The sequence below is a fragment of the Pteropus medius genome, unplaced genomic scaffold, assembly GCF_902729225.1.
Source record: "Pteropus medius unplaced genomic scaffold, Ma_sr-lr_union100, whole genome shotgun sequence".
In the NCBI taxonomy this organism is placed as follows: Eukaryota; Metazoa; Chordata; class Mammalia; order Chiroptera; family Pteropodidae; genus Pteropus; species Pteropus medius.
In genome coordinates, this window is record NW_024349798.1 from 4,172,498 (window position 1) to 4,194,678 (window position 22,181).

A 22,181-nucleotide genomic window follows, 5' to 3' on the forward strand; every position below is an offset into this window, starting at 1 on the left:
TAGCGACTCAGTCCCCTGTCAGTCTACCCCATCCGCTGGAGCCACTTCCGATCCGCTCTGCAACCCAGCCTGCGGGCCGGAAATGCCTCGGCCGGGTTCCGCTTCCTGACGCAGCAGCCACTAACCACAGCAAAGATGGCGCCGAGAGCGCAGTGCTAGTTACGTCACATCAGTAGTGGACGGTGACGATACCGAAGTGCGCCGGCAGTGAGGAGTGGCGCACGGGTTCCCCTCACGCGGCGGTGGCAGCTGCGGTGGCGGCAGCGACAATGGAGGAGGCTGCAGCGAGAGTGGGCCGCTTCAAAGCCAAGTGAGCTGGGGCGCTGGGGCTGTGGGCGCCGTCCGGGGAGAGAACCGGGTTCGCAGCGGAGTAGCGAAGGAGCATGCTGTGAACTGGGTGCTCATTCGAGTCTGGAGGGGCAGTGAGGGATGTGTACGGACTGGCCCTCGAGGTCGTGGCGGCTGTGGCGTTGTAAGGTAGAAGAGCCGGCACCAACTGCTCTCGGGGAGGACTGGATCCCGACCGGGGACAGCCAGCCTCGGTTACTTAAACTAGCAGCCGGCTCGGGGGTGGGGACCAGAAATCCCAGAGGAGGAGGAAGGGGCGGACTGAGCACGAATGGAGGCTGATCCTGGACAGAAACGCCACCCTTCATCCCTCAGGTAGCGGGAGAACCACCTCTGGAGCAGGCGACCTGTGAGCTTTCACTTGTCCCTCTTCTCCAGGGAGCAGGAAGAGAGGTCAGGAGATGGGCCCGGTCATCAGTGGCCCAGGAAGCCCTGCATCCTTTGCTTATTCAGTCCCCAAACTTGCTGAACATCTAGGTGCTTAGTGTCCGGAACGGGACAGATGCAGCCCTGCTGCGTGCAACGCAGTTTGGCGGGATAAACACATTAAGCAAATCCTTTCCATTAGTGACGAGGCTGTGACGAGTACTAGCAACGGGAAGCCCTGGAGCTAAGAGCCACCTCTGTTGGATGGTCAACTGGGTTCAGGGGTTGGGAGGCTTTGTTTCATTTTGGCAGTAAGCCTTCCTGCAGTGGAGTTAGCCAGGTGCCTTTGAAATCTGAGAAGAGAGATTTAGGCAGTATACAGGGAACAACCTGTTTGAAATAAGAAGGTCAGCAGTGGCCCCTTCAGGCAGGATCTTGGTAACATGTAAGGAGAGGGGAGGGTTTTAAGGTACGATAGTGATGTAAACAGATGTGCTAAAAGGCTTTTAGTGAAGATATTGGAACAACTGTCTAGAGGGGAGAGTGCAGTGGCCTGGAGGCAGCTGAAGAGGGAAGAGGGCTACTTGGAGATTGGGGTGCAGGCCAGGCTGGTGTTAAGGAAAAGGCAGGCGGGACCTCAGGGCTGAAGATGTTCAGAATCATGTTGCTATGGGCTAGTACCCAGGCCTGACCTCCCATGGCCAGCAGGGGGCACCCAAGGCCTGGCCTACTGGGCACTGGGGACTCTGGGAAGACTGAGCTGTTGGACTATCTGTGCTGTCACCCCACCCCTTGTGGATCAACAACCAGCTTTGGGTCTCCAATATTCTGTACAATGGGGGTACTAACACTTACTTCACAGTTCTGTTGAGAGGTTAAAGAAGGTACCAGTGAAAAGACACCCTCCCCCCCGACCCCAGCCTATCCCTGTTCTTGCTGCCTGTAATCAATCACAGGGGCCTAATGGGTTAACTCCTGGGAGAGCACCCAGTACTGGGCACTGGGGACCAAAGAGTGGGTCATTCACTCTCTCCCTTTGTCCTTCCTCTAGCTATGCTGTTGAGCGCAAGATCGAGCCTTTTTACAAGGGCGGGAAGGTGCAGGTACCAGCCTAGGGAGTGGCGGAGTGGTGGGGCAGGCAGGGGCTGCAGAGTGTTACCTTTGGCTGAGGCCTCTCTTTCACCAGCTGGACCGGACTGGACAGCACCTCTTCTGTGTCTGTGGTACCAGAATCAACATCTTGGATGTGGCCTCGGGGGCCATACTACGTAGCCTGGAGCAGGTGAGGGCAAGGAGAGCCAGGGCGAAGGGGCTAGTGTGGAAGAGCAGCCTATTCTCAGGTACTGTGTGTCCACTCTTGCCCCCTAGGAGGACCAGGAGGACATTACTGCCTTTGACCTCAGCCCTGATGATGAGGTATATAAAGAAGGGACAGGAGGGGGCTCCACCAACTCCCAACCGAACTCTGAGTTTATGAGGATGGGCAGCTATGCCTCTACCCCCACCTGAACTGCATCCTCCTTCAGGTGCTGGTGACAGCCAGTCGGGCACTGCTGCTGGCTCAGTGGGCCTGGCGAGAGGGCAGTGTCACCCGCCTGTGGAAGGCAATACACACAGCCCCTGTGGCCACCATGGCTTTTGACCCCACCTCCACACTACTAGCCACAGGTAGGACCCCAGCTCAGTGGGTAGGCCAGCTAGAAGGCACATGGGCTGGGGGCTTTGGGCATACCAGTCCCCTTACCAAAAGCACATTCCCACAGGTGGCTGTGACGGGGGTGTGCGCATCTGGGATATTGTGCAGCACTATGGGACACACCACTTCCGGGGCTCGCCAGGTGTCGTGCAGTGAGTAGGAGCAGCAGAGGCTGGGTGGGTGGGGCATCACTCTGAGGTGGCATAGCTCACTGACCCTGCCCACCTGCCTATAGTTTGGTGGCCTTCCATCCGGACCCTGCACGCCTGCTCCTCTTCTCCTCAGCCATGGACGCCGCCATCCGCATATGGTCACTACAGGACCGGTCGTGCCTGGCTATACTGACTGCCCACTATAGTGCTGTCACCTCTCTGACTTTTAGTGCTGATGGCCACACCATGCTCAGGTCAGTGGCCTTCCACCTAGGCCTTGGCAGGAATTGGGTGATTGAGTGGGTGGTGGGTGCAAGACTGAGAGTAGAGAATAAGGTGGCTGTTTCCTCCAGCTCGGGCCGGGACAAGATCTGCATTGTCTGGGACCTGCGGAACCACCAGGCCCTGCGGACCGTGCCAGTGTTTGAGGTGGGCGTACCAAGGGGTCAGGGCTAGTGAGTGGGGTAGGGTTAGGGATGGGTCTGTCACCTCTGACCTGCTTGTCCCCAGAGTGTGGAGGCTGCAGTGCTGTTGCCAGAGGAACCAGCACCCCAGCTGGGTGTGAAGTCCACGGACCTGCACTTCTTGACAGCTGGCAACCAAGGTGTGTGGGGCCAGGCCAGGGTGGGCAGCAGGGACTTAGGGTAGCCCATGGACCTATAAGTCCCAGCAGCCCGTGTCCTTGCACAGGCATATTGCGTGTGTGGGAGGCAGCCTCTGGGCAGTGTGTACACACACAGCAGCAGCTGTCAGGCCCTGGGCGGGAACTGACCCACTGCACTCTGGTCCGAGCCGCTGGCCTACTCCTCAGTGTCACTGCTGACCACAACCTGCTGCTCTATGAGGCACGCTCGCTTCAGCTACAGAAACAGGTGAGCACTGCCCTTGCCCAGTTTATGGCCTGTGGGCACCAGCCTTCCATTCACACATGTCCTAGTTTGTGTCCTTCTACCCCATAGTTTGCCGGCTACAGTGAGGAGGTATTGGATGTCCGGTTCCTTGGGCCTGAGGACTCCCACATTGTTGTGGCCTCCAATAGCCCATGCCTGAAAGTGTTTGAGCTACAGACTTCAGCCTGCCAGATTCTCCATGGCCACACAGGTGAGGGCACCCAGTCGATGCCCCTGGACTCTCTTCCTGGACTGAATTGCTTCTCCTTTCCCTTAACTGGTCTCTCCCCACTTCATCCCAGACATTGTGTTGGCCCTCGATGTGTTCCGGAAGGGGTGGCTATTTGCCAGCTGTGCCAAGGTAAGGTACCCCAAGGTGTGGAGGTATGAGTCCCAAGTAGGGAAGCCCAGCCCAGCACCTGTCCTCACCCTTCTCATCCCCAGGACCAGAGTATCCGTGTCTGGAGGATGAACAAGGCTGGCGAAGTGACCTGTGTGGCTCATGGCTCTGGGCACACACACAGCGTGGGCACCATCTGCTGCTCTAGGTATTGAATCAAGGCTAGGGTCCAGGGCTGTCACAGAGGCAGAGGCTCAGGCCCTGCTAATGGGGTTCTGTTTTAGGGAGATGAGGAGAAGGTGGCTTTGGCCTTGCTTTTTGACACTCCAGCCCAGGGATGTGGAACAAAGAATGGGCCAGAGGCACACCCAGGTGCCATGGGAGGGGTGTTTCCAGAAGTGGCCTTGGGGCTGGGTGGATAAAAGGGGTGGGGCATCGGGGCAGAGAGAATGACCCTGAACATGGCCCAGGTGAAAAAGGTGCTCCCTGCATTTATGGCTGGGGGTTCCATTTTTGGGACAAAGTGACCTGGTGTGGCAGCACCAAGGGTGGATGGTACAGTTTTAAGTTGGGGCAAGTGGTGTTGGAGAGCTTCTCTGGTCTGGACCGTGGTCCTATAGGCTTGAGCCGTGGTGCATGGGCAGACAAGGCTGGTGGGGCGCTCAACAGGTGTCTCTTCCTCCCCCTCATTGGGCCTTAGGCTGAAGGAGACCTTCCTGGTGACCGGCAGCCAGGATTGTACTGTGAAGCTGTGGCCCCTCCCCGAAGTTCTGCTGTCCAAGAACAAAGCCCCAGACAGTGGTCCTGTCCTCCTACAGGCCTTGACCACACAGCGTTGCCATGACAAGGTGACCACACGGCACATTGGGTCAGTAGTATGGTGAGGCCCTCGCTAGCATAAGGGTCTGAGCTGTTGCCTACTCCCCTCACCAGGACATCAACAGTGTAGCTGTTGCCCCCAATGACAAACTGCTGGCCACAGGCTCACAGGACCGCACAGCCAAGCTCTGGGCTCTGCCACAGTGCCAACTGCTGGGTGTCTTCTCAGGCCACCGGCGTGGCCTCTGGTGTGTCCAGTTCTCACCCATGGACCAGGTGCTGGCCACAGCCTCAGCTGATGGCACTGTCAAGCTCTGGGCACTGCAAGACTTCAGCTGCCTCAAGGTAAGCTGACCCTACACTAGGCCTGACCCCTACCTGATGCCATCTCATGACCTCTCTGTCCCAACCCTGCAGACATTTGAGGGGCATGATGCTTCTGTACTGAAGGTGGCCTTTGTGAGCCGTGGCACACAGCTGCTGTCCAGGTGAATGGGTTGGGGACAGGGCAGTGGGTGGAGTGAGCTGGGGGACAGGCCCCAACACTGAGCCCCCTCCCAATCCCAAACCCAGTGGTTCTGACGGGCTCGTGAAGCTCTGGACCATCAAGAACAACGAGTGCGTGAAGACACTGGACGCACACGAGGACAAGGTCTGGGGGTTGCACTGCAACCGTCTGGATGACTGTGCCCTCACTGGTGCCAGTGACTCCTGTGTCATCCTCTGGAAGGTGTGTGGGCTTGGGTTGGGTGGGCACAGAGTGGGTAGGGCAGCATGGCGGGACCAGTCTGACCCCCGTCTGACATTAGGATGTGACGGAGACAGAGCAGGCAGAGGAACAGGCCAAGAAGGAGGAGCAGGTGGTCAAGTAAGTCTGGAGGTTCCCACCTCAGCCTCCCTGTGAGTGTCACCCATATGTCTGGCACGTCCTATGCATTAGCGTCATGTCCTCTGGTTAGGGTAGGGCATAGCATCACCCCTGCTTTATGGCGTGGGGAAATAGGCTTGGAGTGGCGACACAGCTCACCATCAGTGAGTGCTCAGGCCTGGGCTGCTGATTCCTAAGCCAGCCCTCTGGTGGCTCTGCCTTCAGCCACAGCCCTATGCCCCTATCCTCCCACCTTCCCCCACCAGGCAGCAAGAACTGGACAACCTGCTTCAGGAGAAGCGGTACCTGCGGGCATTGGGCCTGGCTATCTCCCTGGACCGGCCCCACACTGTGCTGACTGTTATCCAGGGTTAGTGCTGCCTCGGGCCTGACAGGTGGTAGAGTGGGGGGCCTCTGAAGTCCATTATGCCCCTTCCCTAAGGCTTATCTTCCCTCCTCCCACAGCCATCCGGAGGGACCCTGAGGCCTGTGAGAAGCTGGAAACCACAGTGCTCCGGCTGCGGCGAGACCAGAAAGGTTTGGGGTGGGCCGGTAGAGGCTGGACAGTGGCTGATCTGGGTGGGATGGCCAGTGGGCAGATCTGACCATCTCTGTTACCTGCAGAGGCCTTGTTGCGTTTCTGTGTCATATGGAACACAAACTCAAGGCATTGCCACGAAGCCCAGGCTGTGCTGGGTGTGCTCCTGCGGCATGAGTCTCCCGAAGAGCTGCTGGCCTATGAGGGTGTTCGGACCTCGCTTGAGGCCCTGATGCCCTACACCGGTATGTAGGCATTGCCCCAGGTTGGGGTAGGAAGGAGCCCGGGCCTGACTATGCGGACCCCTGACAGCCTCTGTCGTCCCCCAGAGCGGCACTTTCAGAGGCTGAGCCGGACACTGCAGGCAGCTACTTTCCTCGACTTCCTATGGCACAACATGAAGCTACCCACCCTCCCTGTGGACCCCTCAGCTCTCTGAAACACGCAGAAAGTGTACTTTTCTATTCTAGCTCCCTGTGTCTGGGCATTGTCTCACTTTGGGTCCTGGATCACAACCTTGGCCAGCCCCATCCCTGTGCCCTGGCCTGGATATGACCCAACAGGCCTGCCCCTCAGCACAGACACTGGGTATAGGTCAATCAGTAGAGTTTTTTATTTAGAGGAAATAGAAGAGTATAGCCTCCTGGCCCTGCCAGTCAGGGAATCCCACCCTCAAATGCACTTCCCCCTGAGCTGGGGGTGGTATGGCTGCCATCAGGCTCCAGACTCCCTGGGGTCTGGAGTTTCTGGCCTGCTGCTTCAGCTATGGGGTGCACAGCACAGCCCTCCATGTGGTTCTGCATACTCTCAAGGGGGTCCCTGACCCCCTGGGTGCCTCCCCAGTGCCCTTCGTGTGATGGTGCAGCAGCGACTCTGAATGGCACTCATCAGGGGGCGGGTGGGCACAGTAGGGGAAAGAGTTGTGGCCTGGGGGGGCTCAGGGCAGCTTTGGGCCTCGTCCACCCTGTTCTCCCCACCCTCTGCCCCACAGTGGAGTCCTGGCCCACTCAGGAGCATGCTCAACCCATCTGGCTGCAGCAGCACGGAGGGGAGAAGACCTGTGCGGTTGCCGAACCTGTGATAAAAGTGGGATTTGGTTAGCACAAGGCCTTACCCTTGGCTGGACACCCCCTGCCAAAGCCCCACACCTGCACACCTGCATAGCCACCAGCCACGGTCTGACATTTCCAGCACGTGCACACGTGCCCCTGCAGGTACTGATAGCTCGTCGGCCTGGCTGCTTTCATAAGCACGGGAAGCACAGAACTGGGACCCTGGAAGTGGGGTACTTGGGGGGTCACCACAAGGCTTCCACCTCTCGGTCCCCTCATTTCCCACTGAATCACCAACTCTGGGATCCCTCTTTCTTTGGATCTCTGCTGACACCAAGGACCACTCGAAAACCCACTGGATCTCCACCCTCCTATGGGTACTACGCACAGGCTACTGCCACCACCTAGTCATTCCACAGCTTCTCTTCCCTGGGTCAGGTGCTTTCTGTGGCCCAGCCTGGCTGCATGCTGCCCAGTGGTGGTGGTGGTGGTGGGCATGGGGAGGAGGGTTAGTCTCATACCACTACTCCCTAGGGACTGCCCCTGCTCTTGTCTCTGGCCTGGGGCCACCTCCAGGTAGGGAGCAGGAAACCATGCTATCTGTTGGTCTTCATTCTCTACCAGCCACCAGCCTGTGTGCAAGAGGTGGGCAGGGGTTCAGCTCCCCAGGCCCTCTGGGCTCCTGGGGGCAGAAGATTGAATCCCCAGACTCCTGCCCAGCCCTACCTGAGGGGTGTCGCAGCAGCACATTTAGGGCCTCCTGGGCCTGAGCATGGAAAAGTCGGCCCCGTGTGTCCTGGGTGCTGAAGGGCTGCAGGCAGTGCAGGCTGAGAGCCTCCAGGCTGTGGATGGAAAGGCTGCCCACAGGGCCAGGTAGGGGCTCTTCCTGGACAGGCAAGATCACCAGGCTGGAAAGGGCAGCAGGCACAGGCAAGAGGTGGGTGGGTGAGAAGTGTGGAGATTGGCCTGCCAACTCTCAGAAGTCCCTCAGCTGCCCTGTCTTTGGACCTCTTAGGCCCTTTCTCCACTATGCCACCTCCACCCTCCAGATACTTCCCATGGGGAGTTTGGGGTGGTCAAGCACCTGCCAGGTGGCAGTGTGGGCTCCAGGTCCCAGGGTTGTGGTGCGAAGAAGCTGGTGATCACTGGGGCCTTAGACACATGCTTCACCAACAGCAATGTCTGTGAATAGGTCTCCAGCAGCCGCAGGCGTGTCAGGCCGCGGCCTGTACGCCCCCCACGCACCAACAAGGAAGTGTCTGTGGGCATGACAGACCATCTAACCCTGCCCCAGGGTGTCCCCCCACCAGGCTGCCCCTGCCCCTCCCAGGATCCCTGCTGGCCTGACCTGGAAGCTTGGGGAGAACGCGGTCAGATCTCTGCAGCAGGCCCGCCTCTACTGGGAAGGTCTCCTTGAGGGTCTTCTAAGGGCGAGAACCAGCCTATTGGTCCCAAAACCAGTAGGTCCCAATGCCCACCGGGGTTCACTTGGGCAGGTGGGGTTCCCTTGCCAGGATTGTAAGGACAGGAAGCCCGCCAGAGTGTGAGAACAGGCACTCCAGTGGGGGTCATGAGTGGATCATGCAGTTAAGTCAGGTCGCCCCAAGTTCACTCACATGAAGCCTCCTGAACTCATCCCAGCTCCTGCGCACAAAGGTGTTGCTGTTGTCAGACCAGTGCACAGAGATGGCGAATGTCTGTTGGAGGAAAGGCTGGGGGTATCTGGGAGGGGCTGGGCCATGAAAACTCACTCCTCCCCTCCCTCCCTTCTCGAGGTTGTCAGGGACCTGTAGGGTCATACCTGGAGCCTCTCTGTCTGCACCAGAGCTGCTGCACGTACTGACGTTGGGTGCCGAGGGCCCGCCATAGCTGTGGCTTTTTGAGTCGCAATCTGGGCCTCTGAAGCTGGCAGTGAGCAGTGAAGGGTCCTGCTGCTTCCTTGCTCACACTGGGTGGGGAGGCACTCCCGGGAACCCGGAAGATTGGTGGGAATTCCCCAGTGACGCCTCACCTCAGACCTGCCAGGATCTTGTAGCGCTGCCCTACCTGCTTTCTTCACAACTTCCTCACTATACCCCAAGCTGAAGGTTTGGGTGGAGGGGCAGAAACACAAGGCTTGAGAGTGAGAGGGGGAGCACGGATGTGGTGGAGGGGCTAGGACTGCTGCCTGAGGCCCTCCTACCAAAGTCTGGCCTTGAGAGAAGGAAGAGTCATCAAAGTGCCGCCAGGCCTGGCTCACCCTTCCAGCTCTCCCACGCCCTGTGGCCCTGTGTTGATACTGGTGAGAGCCTGCTGCCAGGGTGGGCCCCACTGCTGTCTTTGAACTCCCTGGAGAGTTCACAAGCAGTTATCAGGAATGGCTTAATCCTACTTTGGAAAAAGATCTTTTAATGTTACCAAGTCACAAAGGAGAAAATTTATGTTAAAGGGCTGATTGTCAGATTTTCTGTATGTGTTGGGAAGGGGCAGACCTCACAGGGTCACCCAGAAGTTCCCCTATGGGGGGCAGACTTAAGGCAGAAAGAAGAGAGTCTATCTCTGCAGTCACCTGGCACTTGGAAGTGGGGAAGGTTGTGACTAGGACTGTTTTAAGAGCAGTCTCTGAATTCATGATTTATTACAAGTACTGCAAACGCAGCCTCTGAGATCAGGAGTGATTATTCCCCCCACTAACTGGGGCAGTGAGAGAAGGCCCTAGAATCTCCAGACGGTATGCCCGAGTGCCCCACATTTCTGGGCTGCTTCCTTATAGAGATTTCTGCAGCCCCATCTAACTTTGGTGCATGATTTTCTGCTGTTGGAACTAATGTAGGGAGGAGGCCCTGAACACACAAGAGTCCCTCTCAGTGCCTTTGTCACTCACTGTCCCTCTGGGTCCCTGAGTTTACTGTCTCATTATCTCTCTCTGTCCTTGTCACTCTCTGCCTCTGAGAGGAGACCACACTGTGAAGTGTTATTTTTCTAATAAACTACTTTTGACTCTACCTTTGGCGTGTGTGTTGAATTCTTTCCACACTCTCCACCAAAGGACCCTCTTCTCTCACTGCAGGGATTGGTATCACCCCCACTTGGGGAAATTGCCTTGTCCTGCATTAGAACCAACAGCTCTCTGTTGGGAACTCCCTCACTCAAAACTCTCCAGGGTATGCTTCTAGGGCATCCCTCCAGGAAACCACCCTGGCCTGGACCAAGGGCTTTTGTGCATCCAACCAGCAGCTCTCTCTGAAGCTCTCAAACCCTCCCTAGTCTGGTCCCAGACAATGAATACCTGCTGACATAGGCCTGATTTGCAGTGCCTTCAGCCCAACTGTCACACTCCCCAACCTCAGTGGGAGCCGTGCTGAAGGTCCTGCCGGCCTGGCAGGATCCAAGGTGGGACAGACCCTGCTTCCATGGAAGATGGAGGAGAGAAGCTGGAGAAGTAAATTTACTCACAGACAGTGACCTAGAAGAGCCCCTGTCCCAACTGACAGTTCCTGCTCCACACCCCCAGCAACCTTGGATCCTTTCCACTCTTTCCTTCTCTATAGCCCCTACCCTCATCTCTCACCTGGATAACTACAACAGCCCCCCAAACCCATCCCCTAATGGCCATGCTCCTCACTTGTTCCCATGAAATGGACTCTCCAGAGGAATCTTTGCAAAACAGGAATGGGATCAGGTAGAGGTAGCCCTGCTCAAAACTGTCCAGTACCTTCCCACTGTCCTTAGAATAACTTCCCAATTCCCTGGCAGCTGATGAGGTCCTTGGTGAACCCCTGCCTACCTTTGGATCTCTCCTCCCTAGGTCCTGTCCCACTGGCCTTTCTGCCTATGCAAGAGGCCAAGACCCACTTTTCTGCCTATGCAAGAGGCCAAGACCCACTTTCCGCCTTGGCCTCCACTGCCCTCAGCTGATTTCCCATCCTTCAGGACTCTGTCTAAGGGTCACCTTCTTAAAGAGGTCTTCTGGATTTACCACACCCCCCATCATAGTTTGTAAGTAATTCTTTATTAGCGTGACTCCTTTTGCTTGTTTCTGTCTTGACCATGACTATGAGCTAAGGAGGTCAGGGTTGGATCTCGTTCCTCACCTTGCCCGGCGCCTGGAACAGTGTAACAGATTACACACAACACAAATACCTGCGGAATGAATGAGTGTACGTACGGAAGCAAAGGTATCCCTAATGCCATTCTACATGAGTTTAACCCCTTCTAGCAGGGTGTAGGATCACCGGCCGCTGGGTGCACTAAGGAGCCGAGAGACAAGCACCTCCTCTTTGAAGCCAAGGCTCCACCCCGCGTTGCCGTGGCTGGGGCCGCAGAGGCTGATCCCGGGAACCCGGCCCTAGCGCGCACCGCCCTCTGTGCGCTCATGGCCCCGCCCCGCGTCGCCATGGCGCCGCGCAGCTGTCCCTGCGGCGGGCCCTCAGTTGAAAGCACAGAACCTGGCCGTGGGCACACGGCACGGTTGGAGTGGAGCGATGGGGGCGTCAAAGGCCGCAACACGGACTTCGCCTCAATCGCAGCCCGAGTCCACAGCGCGACCGCGGCGCACCTTCCACAACACTCTCCTCTTCTACTGGAGGAAGCCGGAGAGCCGCCATGGACAACGCAAGATGGGCGCGGGCCGCGGAACTAGGCCCAGGGGCGCGGCCAGGACCCGGGCCTCCGGCCCCGCCTCCGGCCCCTCCTCCGCCCCCGCTCGCGCGTCTGACGGGTCCTTGGCCGGGACCCCAGCCTCTGGCTCTGCCTCCTCCCGGGTGCGGACCGCGACTCTCAGCCCCGCCTCCTCGACGGACCCAGCTCCCGCCCCGGACTCCGCCTCCGAGCCCGCCCCCTGTCCCAGCTCGGGCCCGGCCTCCGTGCCAGAGCCCGCGGTGCGCACGCCCGGTTCCTATGGCTGTGCTCTGGCGGCGGCGCGCGCGCTGGCCTGGAGGCCGACTTGGAGGCCCATCTGGAGGCCGAGCTGGCCCGGCAGACATCGCGCGGGCAACATGGCGGCCTCCAGCGAGCGGGGGCGCTTCGGCGGCGGCAACTTCTTCTCTTTTCTGCCCGGCGGCGCGCGGTCTGAGGCGATGGAGGACCTGGTGACTGACGCGCGCGGCCGGGGCGTGGGACGGAAAGATGCTACCGCCTCCGCTTCGACGCTGACCCAGGCGCCGACTCCCAACCCTGAAGTTGCTAATGACATCTCCCGGAGGCGGCCCTGCCGGGCCTGTGTGGACTTCAAGACGTGGATGCGTACGCAGCAGAAGGTGCACATGCCTGGTGGCACTACCTCCACGCAGAGGCCCACGAGCCTTGCCTACCCCTAGCCCCAACCCGCATACGCCTCGCCTCCACTTCCCCCACCCCTGGCCCTCGGCTCCCGCTCCTTGTTTTCAGGGGCCCCGGGCAGGTCTCCTAACGTCCTGGCCGAGCGGCCACAGGTCCTATGCCTAACAAACTTATGTCCCCCAAGGTTGGCAGTTTCTGAACCTTGCCCTCAAGGTCAGCCCGGCCTTTGGGCTTTAAGCCACACGTGGGCCAGATCGGCATCAGTACTAATGTCTCCAGTCAGTGGGCCTCCGGCTGCGGGGAGCAAAAGGGGAACTTTGTAGTCTTCTGGTTCTGGGGAGACTGAACTAACCCGTGGTTGGTCTCCTTCCGCACAGCGGGACGGCAAGTTTAGAGAAGATTGTCCTCAGGATCGCGAGGAACTGGGCCGCAACAGCTGGTCTGTTCTTCACACCCTGGCTGCCTACTACCCTGATCTGCCCACCCCAGAACAGCAGCAAGACATGGCCCAGTTCATACATTTATTTTCCAAGTTTTATCCGTGTGAGGAGTGTGCAGAAGACATAAGGAAGAGGTAAGCTGTATATGCACCATCTACAGGCAGTATAGAGCATTACACCTGAAGCCTGGGCCTGGGGCCCTGATTGATGTCATAAAGGGGAGCCTGGACAAGTAGGTGCAGAGGTGGCAGAGGGTTGCCAAGAGCAGGGACCACCAACAGAGTGGGGATTCCATCATCTGAGCCATCTTAAAGGCCTGGGGCTCCTGCTGGGCACTACTGCTTTCTGTAGCCACAGGCCAGCAGGGAGGTCTTTCCTCAAGAGGTCCCTTGCTTAGCACTAATGGAGCTTCCTATAGGTTAAAGAGGACTTAACTTTGCCTGACTTCTGGAGCAGGATTGCTGGTTTCAAGACCTTGAGAATGCACTGCTTTTGCTCCCAAGAGCTACCTTTATCTTATTAGGGAGCCTAAGAGCCATTGTTTGGCTCCCATAAGCATTTCTGGGTTGGATGTGGGGGGGCAGGGTAGCCTTGCTGTTTGAAGTCTGGGCAGTTTGAAGGAAATCTCTTCCTGAACTGAGGTACCAGCCTCCAGGAACTAAGAAACAAGTTCGGTTTTCAGTTATGCCTTTGTGTAGGCCCCACCCTTTCCACACTGCCTGGGGCCAGGGAAGCTGGGGTGAGGCTTCCTGATTGTTACGAGGTTGTAAAGTTGCTTGGCCTATGCCTTAATGTCTTGCCCTGGGCTCTTGTCAGAATTTGCCGAGCTCCCTAAGTGGGGTTTTGAGCAGGCCTAAGTTCATGGTACCTGGATGCAGGGTCAGCCCTGTTCTGGGAATTAAGTTTCTCAGAGCATGAGGGACATTCATGGGTGTATCTCACAGCAGCATCCCATTTCTCCTCCCTGGATTGAGCAGGCAGGGAGCTGGTGGGGCAGGGACAGTGGGACCTCTGCCTACCTCCATCTTCCATGTGCTCCCCCATACAGGATATGCAGGAACCAGCCAGACACGAGCACACGGACATGTTTAACCCAGTGGCTGTGCCGCCTGCACAACGAGGTGAACCGCAAGCTAGGCAAGCCAGACTTCGACTGCTCCAAAGTGGATGAGCGCTGGCGTGATGGCTGGAAGGACGGCTCCTGTGACTAGAGGGTGGCCAGCTGGAGTCCATGGGGCAGCCAGCCAGGGCCTAAGGGTGACCTGACTTGAGAGGGGCAGGATACTTATTAAAGTGCAGCAGAGCCAGAGCCTGTTGTGTTTAAGTTGGGTGATCCTCAGGTTTGGAGTTGAAGTGGAGGTGTCTCCTGCAAGCACCTGTATGGCTGCCACCTCAGCTGAGGCCCCATGGGGCTGCAGGCAAAAGAGTAGGAATAACCTAGGCTGTCCCTTTCATTCAGGATGTGGCCTCCTGCCCACCCCACTCCTGGTGCCCATTTCCCCGCACAAGAAAATGACAAGTGTGGCTGGGCTTCCCTGTCCCACACCCCTCAAAGCCAGGCCATTGTGTCCTCACTGTGTAGCTAGGGACAGCTGCAGTGATTATAGCTCCAAAAGCTGTATGCTGTTTGTACTTGAGGAAAGAGGCCTGGAGGCCAAGCGCTCCACCCCCTGCTCAGTTCCTTCAGTGGGGAGAAACAGATAGGGTTCTTCACTGCGGGTTCACCAACCTGTCCAGCACATGGCTTTCCATAGCTGTACCAGGCCTGTCAGAGGCTTCCTAGGGCCAGCTTCCTCGGAGCTTGAGACCAAAATAAAATGCCAGAGAAGCAACTGAGGACCTGACTTCAGTGTGTTTTGTGCTGAGATTTGGCAGAGATGGACAGGGGTTGCCCTTGCTCTTATGTGGTCAGCTGATTCCTCCTGTCCTGGTTCCGGCTCCTTAGGAGTAAGGAGAGGTCCCAAGGCAAGACTAGGCCAGGATATTCCAAAAACAGCAAGGAAACTGAGTTGCTGGAGCCATGGGAGGGTCGGATGGCATGAGGTCATCAAGGACTCAGCAAGGACATGGTTTTAACACTCAGCTCCTGTGACAGGAAGGTCTGGGAGGATTTGGAGCTAAAGAACGGCAAGATGTGACTTTTGAAAGGTTCCTCTGGCTGCGGGGATGAGGCAGGCATGGATGGGAACAGGGAGGGGCAAGCATCCATGTGGCAGCTGAGGGGGAAGCTCGCCCCAGAGTAGGTAGAAGATGCCAGATATACTCTGAAGATAGAGCCCAAGGTGACTGTGTGGTTACAGCCTGAGCAGCTGGAAGGATGGAGTTGCTCTGTGTATCTGAGATGGAGAAGGCTGAGTGGAGCAGGCTTGGAGGTAAATTGGACCCAGCTTTTGAGCATTCCTGATCTGCTCAGCCACACCTGCTCCCAGACCTGGGCTCCCAGCCAGAATACAACAGCTGGAGGGGAATGGGGTCAAGAATGGAAGTTTGTTTTTAAAATTGAAGAAAGTGTAATATGTTTGGTTGCTGATGCAAATGATCAAGTAAAAGGGGGAAATGGATGATACAAGAGGGGGAACATTTGCTGACAGATGAGAGGCAGTGGGATTGGATACACAGTGTAATGGATTTGACAGAACACTAGTGGGCAGCACCTCTGGCCCCACCTGCCCTGGGGTGGGTTCCCCAGGGGGCTGGGCCTGGCACCACCCTCCTCACTGAAGTCATGAGAGGGGGACCTGGATTTGAATCCCAGCTCTTCATTTTCAGTGATTCAGGAACTCAACCAGCCTGCCTAGTTACCATCTGAGAAGTGGGGATGATAATAGTCCCTACCCCAAAAGGTCATTGTGAAGCACTTGGCACTGTAAATACTCAACGAATGCAGACTTGTCATTAATGCCCCAGACAGAAACATAAGAGTCATCCAGGCTCCTGTCAGGCTGACCTGGAAGGAACTTGAAGGAAGAGACACTATCTAACTGGGGGCCAGGAGATCCGTGGAATAGACCTAACAATGGCATGGGGCAGATAGGCCAAACTCTCATATCTCATGCTCCCCACCCCTTGACCTCAAACTAAATGTCAGCCACAAGGCAGTTTGGGAACCCCAGGAATGTGAAAGGCTCAGAGCACCCTTGGAGCGACATATGGCCCCAGGAAAGCAGGGATGCCCCAACTCCCACCTATGCTAGCCTGTGAGCTCTGCCCACCTGGACAAGTGCCCCGGGAACAAGCCATTATCCCTCTCTGTCAGGGAGGCTAAAACCCTCTGGAGAAGCTAGGGTACAGTGGGGAGTCAAGGGAGAAAGGCTCCAGTGACCTATCTCTGGTCTGCAGGAGACCAAGGGCCAGGGACTCATGTTCATTCCCCTTTCCTGAGGGCTAGGATAAGATGCTGGAGCCCTCGGTCCTTGGTTACCCCCTTACACATTACACAGTGATCAGGTCTCTGTCAAGCCGCCTGGCTACAGCAAAGACTGAGCCCAGTGCCCGCCTGCCCTGCTGACCCCTGACTCCCTGTGAGGGCCTGTGGGGGCCCTGGCAACTTGGCCCTGTTCCCTGATTATGATCTGGTGGGTGGTCCCCATCTCGGACCCGGATCAGGCAGGTGATAGTGGGAGAGTGGAAGGTAGACAGGGAGGAGGTAAGGGAGGGCTCCAGTCCAGCTCGTGGAGGAGTGGCGGGGTGCGGGCTCGGCCCCGCCCCGCGCGCCCCCGCCGTGGCCGGCGCGCGCTCCCTGGAAGAGGCAGCGGCAGCACCAACCAGCAGCATCGGCAGCAGCCCCAGGCGGCCTCGGGCGGGGCCGGCCTGACGGACGGACAGCCAGACAGAAGGCGACGGGGTCGCACGGCCCGCCGGGGTTAGCAATGGAGGGAGCCTCATTCGGCGCGGGCCGTGCGGGGGCTGCCCTGGACCCCGTGAGCTTTGCGCGGCGGCCCCAGACCCTGCTGCGGGTTGTGTCCTGGGTGAGTGGCCCCCACCCCGGTATCCTATCCCGCCTTGCCTCGAATCCCTCATCCCTCGCCCCAGCCCCTCGCCCCAGCCCCTCGCCCCCATTCTCATTCTCGCCGACCCCTCCCCCGCCGGCCGCAGGTTGGAGTGACGTCACCCGGCTGGGCGCGCCCACCTGCGGGCGGGGGAGGGGCCGGTGGCGACAGCCTGGGACCTTGAGAGGTCACCACCGGCCGCCCCCCACCCCCAATTCCTCCTTAGGTCTAACTTCTCTTTCTCAGCCCTCACCTCGATTTTCCTGTCCTCACGATCTAGAAGCAGGTACAGGAGTGGGGATGGGATTCACGGAGGGGCTCGGCCACTCAGCCTCTACCCAAGGAGGGGGCTACAGGAGCCGAGAGGATCAGGCGGTTTCCCCGTGCTTCTCCCACACACACATCCTCCAGGCTCCTTCGAAGGGAGCTGGCCCTTCCCAGGTCCCCAGTTGCAACTGTGAGTCGGGGGAATATTCTGGGATTCTTCTGGGTGAGGCAGCCAGAAGGGGGTCTTCTCTGGGAGGGCTTCCTGGAGGTGGTGTGGGAGGGGCAGATTTGGGGGCAGCTTAGCCTACAGGGGCATCCCTAGGCCCTGTGGCCTGTTCCTCCTTTCCACCCCTCCAGGCAGGAGAGATGGGGAGGTGGGGTGCTGAATCTTGGGTTTTGTCCAGCAGCAGCAGCAGCTGATGGCAGCTGCATCTACTTGCTGGTCTTCCAGTAGAGCAGTGCCCAGGGTGGGGCAGTGGGCCTCCCCCTTCTGTGTGGAATGACTGGCCAGAGGGATGTAAGATCCCTATGTTCTGGTTCCAGCTATGGTCTGACTTGTGGGCCACTCTAGGGGTATGAATCCATATCCTGTGCCTCGCTTTCCCTCTTGGGTAGGTCTGTAGGAGCTAGAGAGGGAAAGGAGAAAAATGAAGTTGAAACTGGAGGTCTTTTTTTAGAAACATAAGACTACCCAGAGCTAACAGATCAGCATCTGGTGTAAAATGGTCCACCTCCTACCTACCTTCCAGCCCTGGTGGGAACAGGGTGCTGAGGTTTGACTGAACCCTAGAGGTCAATCGTGTCACCTTTTGAACCCAAACACTTATGGGTGATATTAATAATTAATCACAGTCACATGGGGTCATCATCCTTGAATGCCCACCAAGTGTAGGACGCTGGGTGGGATATTTTTCTCAGTCCCCAACATCCCATGAGCTGTGCCTGTTACTACATTTGACATGCTGGGAAACAGGGCAGCCTAGCTCACAGATGCTGAGGGTGGGTTCCACACAGGGCCTAGTCCTCAGCTCTATGTAGCTGTCCCTCTGTTGCGCCCCCTACCTTCCAGTGTGTCCGGGCCTTTCTCTCCCTGCTGGTTCCACATGTACCTTTCCCAGATCCTTTGGCTCAAGCCTAGAATCACTGGGTCCAGTTGAAGGCTCCTGTTACTGTACTCTCCAGTGGGCGGTGAGGAGACACTACGGGCCCCACATGATGCAGATGACCCAGCTTGAATGTCAGCCTCAGCTCTTATCAGCAGTGTGACTTCGGACAAATCACCTGTTGGAGCCCTAATTTCCCCAGCTGTAAAGGGGATAAGAACAATGGCACCTTCGTGGTTTTCTGGGAGGATTCTATGAGCGAACAACATATGTAAAGTAGCGTTTTTAAGCACCTTCCTTCTGCCTGGGCATAAGAGATGCTCACTAAATGGTACATGTTATCCATAATTACTAAATACCTGAGGGAGGGAGTGTCCGAAGACCTTCATCCAAAGACTGGCTTCGTGCTGCAAGGGAACACAGGGATAGGCCAGAGGGCGTGGCCGCTCGCGGTGGGCCACGGAGACCTCGGCCCTCGGCAAAGGAGGGGGGTATCACCGCCAGGCCCTGAGTGCCACCTGCTGCCCGCAGGTGTTCTCCATCGCCGTCTTCGGGCCCATAGTCAACGAGGGCTATGTGAACTCAGACAGCGGCCCAGAGCTGCGCTGCGTCTTCAATGGAAACACGGGTGCCTGTCGCTTTGGTGTCGCGCTCGGCCTCGGAGCCTTTCTCGCCTGCGCCGCCTTCCTTCTGCTCGATGTGCGCTTCCAGCAGATCAGCAGCGTCCGCGACCGCCGTCGCGCGGTACTGCTGGACCTGGGCTTCTCAGGTGGGCGTGGCCGGGCCGAGAAAGCGGGACTCTGGAGGGAAGCGCGCGGGACTTCTCGGGTGAGCGTGTGGGGACTTTAAGGGGCGGGGCCAGAGGGAGAACGTCTTGATTCTGAGGTGAGTGGGGTAGGAACAGGTACGAGCGGGGTACGGGCGGGACCTGGCGGCGGGTGGGGCCTCCATGCGTATAGACGCCTGTTTCCTGTGTGTTTGGGCGGAGACCTCGGGTGGAGCGCCCTTCACCCGCCCACGCGCTCTCCCGCAGGGCTCTGGTCTTTCTTGTGGTTCGTGGGCTTCTGCTTCCTCACCAATCAATGGCAGCGCACGGCACCCGGACCCGGCACCAAGCAAGCGGGAGACGCAGCGCGGGCCGCCATCGCCTTCAGCTTCTTTTCTATCTTCAGCTGGGTGAGTGCAGCATGCGGCCAGTGACGACCAGGCCCAGCCAGGCTAGGGCCGGGGCAGGGTCGGCTCTGAATGACTCCGGGTTCCCCCTCAGGTGGCGCTCACCGTGAAGGCCCTGCAGCGGTTTCGACTGGGCACCGACATGTCTCTCTTTGCCACCGAACAGCTGGGCACCGGGGCAGGCCAGGCCTACCCTGGCTACCCGGTGGGCAGCGGCGTGGAGGGCACCGAGACCTACCAGAGCCCTCCCTTCACCGAGACCCTGGACACCAGCCCCAAAGGGTACCAGGTGCCCGCCTACTAATGGCCCACAGGCTCGGACCAGGGCCGGAAGGCTGCCCCACTAGTGCAGGACCAAGGCTTTCTGTGACCTCCTTCAGGTCTTCCTGGCCCAGTGCCAGGAATGGAGGGGTGGCCACTATGGGCCATCTGGAGCCAAGAGAGGGTAGCCTCCAGAGTGCCTGGGCTGTACTCCCAAGTCCTCCCTATACCTTTAGTCCATAGCCCCAGGTCTGAGGTCTTGAGGAGGGAACAGCACAGACCTGGACATGTGTCCTCCAGCCTCTAGTGGACCAGCCTGGGCAGGGGGCCATTCCCCTCATAAGGCAGCCAGCTCCAGGCTCACCTGTTCACTCCAGTCAGGGATCCAGCTGCCCCTCCATAGCCAGGTGTAGGGGCTGCTCCCATCCCCATGCTGTGGCCCGGGGAGTATGGCCACTGTTCCCATCCCATGTTCCCATGGGTAGTGGCAGTCCTTGTTCCTGTCATGATGGTTCACCCTGTAGGGGTATGTGCTCTGTCTGGAGCCTCCTTCCATTACCTCTCACCTGCCGCTAGAGTAGTTTGGCCCTGTCAATGTTGTGATTGTGATCAAGTCTTCAGTTTTCACCTGGTAGTTCCCCACAAGCAACCCTTCCGTCTTTGGCCCCTTTTCCAGCCCCTCCATGCCTTGGCCCAGGCCCCTGCCCAGGTGTGGGCAGTTCTGGCTAGGAAGGCACAACCTGGCCATAGGCCTGAGCACCAGCCCTTCAATAATACCAACAGAGGCTTAGGACACTTGTGTGCCTGGCAAGACAAGCCCCATGCGAAGAGAAAGGCTCTATCTGCCCACGGTGCCCGGGAGACAGCCATTCCATGTAAACCCCTTTACCTTGGCTTCCTAGACCAATCCCTCAACTCCTCATCCTGCACCCTGGTTTAAGATCCAGTCCAACGTTAAGGTCCCTCTGCATAGCTGACCACTCATGCGTTTCTCCAAGCTGGCTTTTCATATTATGTCAGTACCAAATGCAGTTGCCACATTTCATTCTTACAGACAGACACCTCTCTCTGGAGTTGCAGTTGAGTGACAACCCTGAACATTGTAGCATAGGTCAATTATATGTGGATATTTAAGTGAACATGTTTACAATTTTTGTATATATGGATCTTTTCCTTCTTCCTCTGAAAGAACAATCCGTGATTGTGTAATTTCAGTGTCCCATGTTCCAACTGCAACTTCTTTACAATAAAGACTATAAATGAGTTTACTGTGGCCCAGACACTCTTGGACTCATATCTACCGCTGCCCCTCCCAGTGCTAGAGGTTGGGATCTGAAGGGCACTAGGGTCCAGAATCCCAGAAGAGGCAGGCAAGTGGAGGCCAGGCTGACCCCCACGCCTGGGGGCCCCAGGTCCATAAGCCCCTCACCATATGTCATGCTGATCTGGAACTGGGTTGCTCAGAGCAGGCACTCTGAAATGTTGAGATCTCCATCTCATTTATCCCTTTTATAATAGCAAGAGTACTAAATATTTCTTGTGGGAGTGTATCTTTAGTAGTTCTTTCATGAGTCAATGGTTGTACACTTTGAATCTCCATATTACTCGCATTCTTAAAGGATAGGTTTACTGGGTATATAAATAATAAGTAATTTTCCTTAGAACTTTAAAGGTACTTCTATTTTAGGATCCTCCACTGTGAGTGAGAGCATTGATAACAGTACAATTTGCATTCCTTTGTGGGTTATCTTTTCTTTTTGGTAAGTTTTAAAATTTTTTTGAAGTTGTGTGTCTAGATGTGGCTGAAAAATTATCCTGCTTAGTGCTCATTTATCTTTCTTCAGTGCCTGGGGAAAGCAGTCATGATTTCTCCAAATATCCCTTTCTTACCCCCTTCTGCTCCTGGGACCTCCATCAGGTGTAGAGCTTCCAGAACCACATTCCATGACCAATTCCCCTTTAGAGATTTTCCCAGCTTGGTCTTGTTTACTTTTGAGTTGGCTCTCAACTATTGGGGTTTTTATCTCAGTTTTTCATTTCTAAAGTTTCTAATCGGTTAGTAACCTGGTTGAGTGAAGCAGTTAAGAACCATCTCTGGAACTGGAATGCTGGCTTTGCCACATTCAAGCTTGGTCATCTTGGGTAAGTTTCTCAACTTCTCTGTGCCTCAGGTTCTCCATCTATAAAAATAATAGTTCAGTCTATGGCCATGCCACCCTGAAAGTGCCCGATCTCATCTGATCTCGGAAGCTAAGCAGGGTCAGGCCTCGTTAGTACTTGGATGGGAGACCACCTAGGAATACCAGGTGCTGTAGGCATTTAAAAAAAAATATAATAGTTCCTATCACATAGGGTGGGGTGATAATACGTGTATACACGTTAATGGTAACACATGCAAAGAGCTCAAAGCAGTGCTTGTCACACAACCAGAACTACTTAAGTGTCACATAGTACTATTATGGGTTTTGTTTCTTAATAGGTATTTGCAACATCCTTAAGATATCCCAGTTTTCAGCTTACTCTTCTGTGGGTTGGTTGTGCTCAGGTCTGCAAAGAGGGCATCAGCTATGAGGTACTTCTCGTGTGGTAGGAAATGCAGGTGGCCTCTCTGCAGCCTGAC

The 22,181-nt window shown here is 56.9% G+C and overlaps 4 protein-coding genes and 1 non-coding gene across 8 annotated transcripts; 4 read left to right on the forward strand and 1 right to left on the reverse strand.

The window, feature by feature from the left end:
• The first annotated feature begins 116 nt into the window (after positions 1–116).
• TBL3 (transducin beta like 3) lies at positions 117–10,053 on the forward strand. Of its 2 annotated transcripts, none has more exons than XM_039884934.1 (22): positions 117–310; positions 1,766–1,817; positions 1,901–1,996; positions 2,083–2,130; positions 2,241–2,382; positions 2,478–2,562; positions 2,646–2,816; positions 2,916–2,991; positions 3,073–3,166; positions 3,253–3,434; positions 3,522–3,663; positions 3,755–3,813; positions 3,897–4,000; positions 4,493–4,640; positions 4,726–4,956; positions 5,029–5,099; positions 5,185–5,341; positions 5,421–5,479; positions 5,746–5,849; positions 5,922–6,016; positions 6,104–6,262; positions 6,347–6,486. In XM_039884934.1, exons 1-21 carry the CDS (start codon positions 270–272, stop codon positions 6,248–6,250), a joined length of 2,304 nt encoding a protein of 767 aa, XP_039740868.1. In that variant the 5' UTR covers positions 117–269; the 3' UTR covers positions 6,251–6,262; positions 6,347–6,486. The 2 variants fall into 2 exon arrangements, with proteins under 2 accessions (XP_039740868.1, XP_039740867.1); XM_039884933.1 differs by having other exon boundaries at positions 118–310; positions 5,945–6,016; positions 6,347–10,053.
• Positions 6,609–8,936, reverse strand: NOXO1 (NADPH oxidase organizer 1). The gene is made up of 8 exons (XM_039884943.1): positions 8,871–8,936; positions 8,686–8,766; positions 8,418–8,493; positions 8,154–8,328; positions 7,796–7,977; positions 7,591–7,701; positions 7,174–7,291; positions 6,609–7,092 (listed from the first exon to the last, which is right to left on the reverse strand). The coding sequence occupies exons 1-8, from the start codon at positions 8,934–8,936 to the stop codon at positions 6,825–6,827; spliced, it is 1,077 nt and encodes a 358-aa protein (XP_039740877.1). The 3' UTR covers positions 6,609–6,824.
• A 1,378-nt stretch (positions 10,054–11,431) lies between the features above and the next one.
• Positions 11,432–14,604, forward strand: GFER (growth factor, augmenter of liver regeneration). Its single transcript, XM_039884935.1, has 3 exons — positions 11,432–12,306; positions 12,706–12,902; positions 13,817–14,604. Exons 1-3 carry the CDS (start codon positions 11,533–11,535, stop codon positions 13,977–13,979), a joined length of 1,134 nt encoding a protein of 377 aa, XP_039740869.1. The 5' UTR covers positions 11,432–11,532; the 3' UTR covers positions 13,980–14,604.
• Positions 14,605–14,759: 155 nt separating this feature from the next.
• SYNGR3 (synaptogyrin 3) lies at positions 14,760–20,834 on the forward strand. Of its 3 annotated transcripts, none has more exons than XM_039884939.1 (5): positions 14,760–16,736; positions 17,038–17,214; positions 18,659–18,955; positions 19,161–19,303; positions 19,395–20,834. In XM_039884939.1, exons 1-5 carry the CDS (start codon positions 16,638–16,640, stop codon positions 19,408–19,410), a joined length of 732 nt encoding a protein of 243 aa, XP_039740873.1. In that variant the 5' UTR covers positions 14,760–16,637; the 3' UTR covers positions 19,411–20,834. The 3 variants fall into 3 exon arrangements, with proteins under 3 accessions (XP_039740873.1, XP_039740872.1, XP_039740874.1); XM_039884938.1 differs by having other exon boundaries at positions 18,659–18,896; XM_039884940.1 differs by lacking the exon at positions 17,038–17,214 and having other exon boundaries at positions 18,659–18,896.
• Positions 20,835–21,760: 926 nt separating this feature from the next.
• On the forward strand, positions 21,761–21,879 carry LOC120620694 (5S ribosomal RNA). The gene has a single exon (XR_005657951.1). It is a non-coding gene; the product is annotated as a 5S ribosomal RNA (ribosomal RNA).
• Positions 21,880–22,181: the final 302 nt, after the last annotated feature.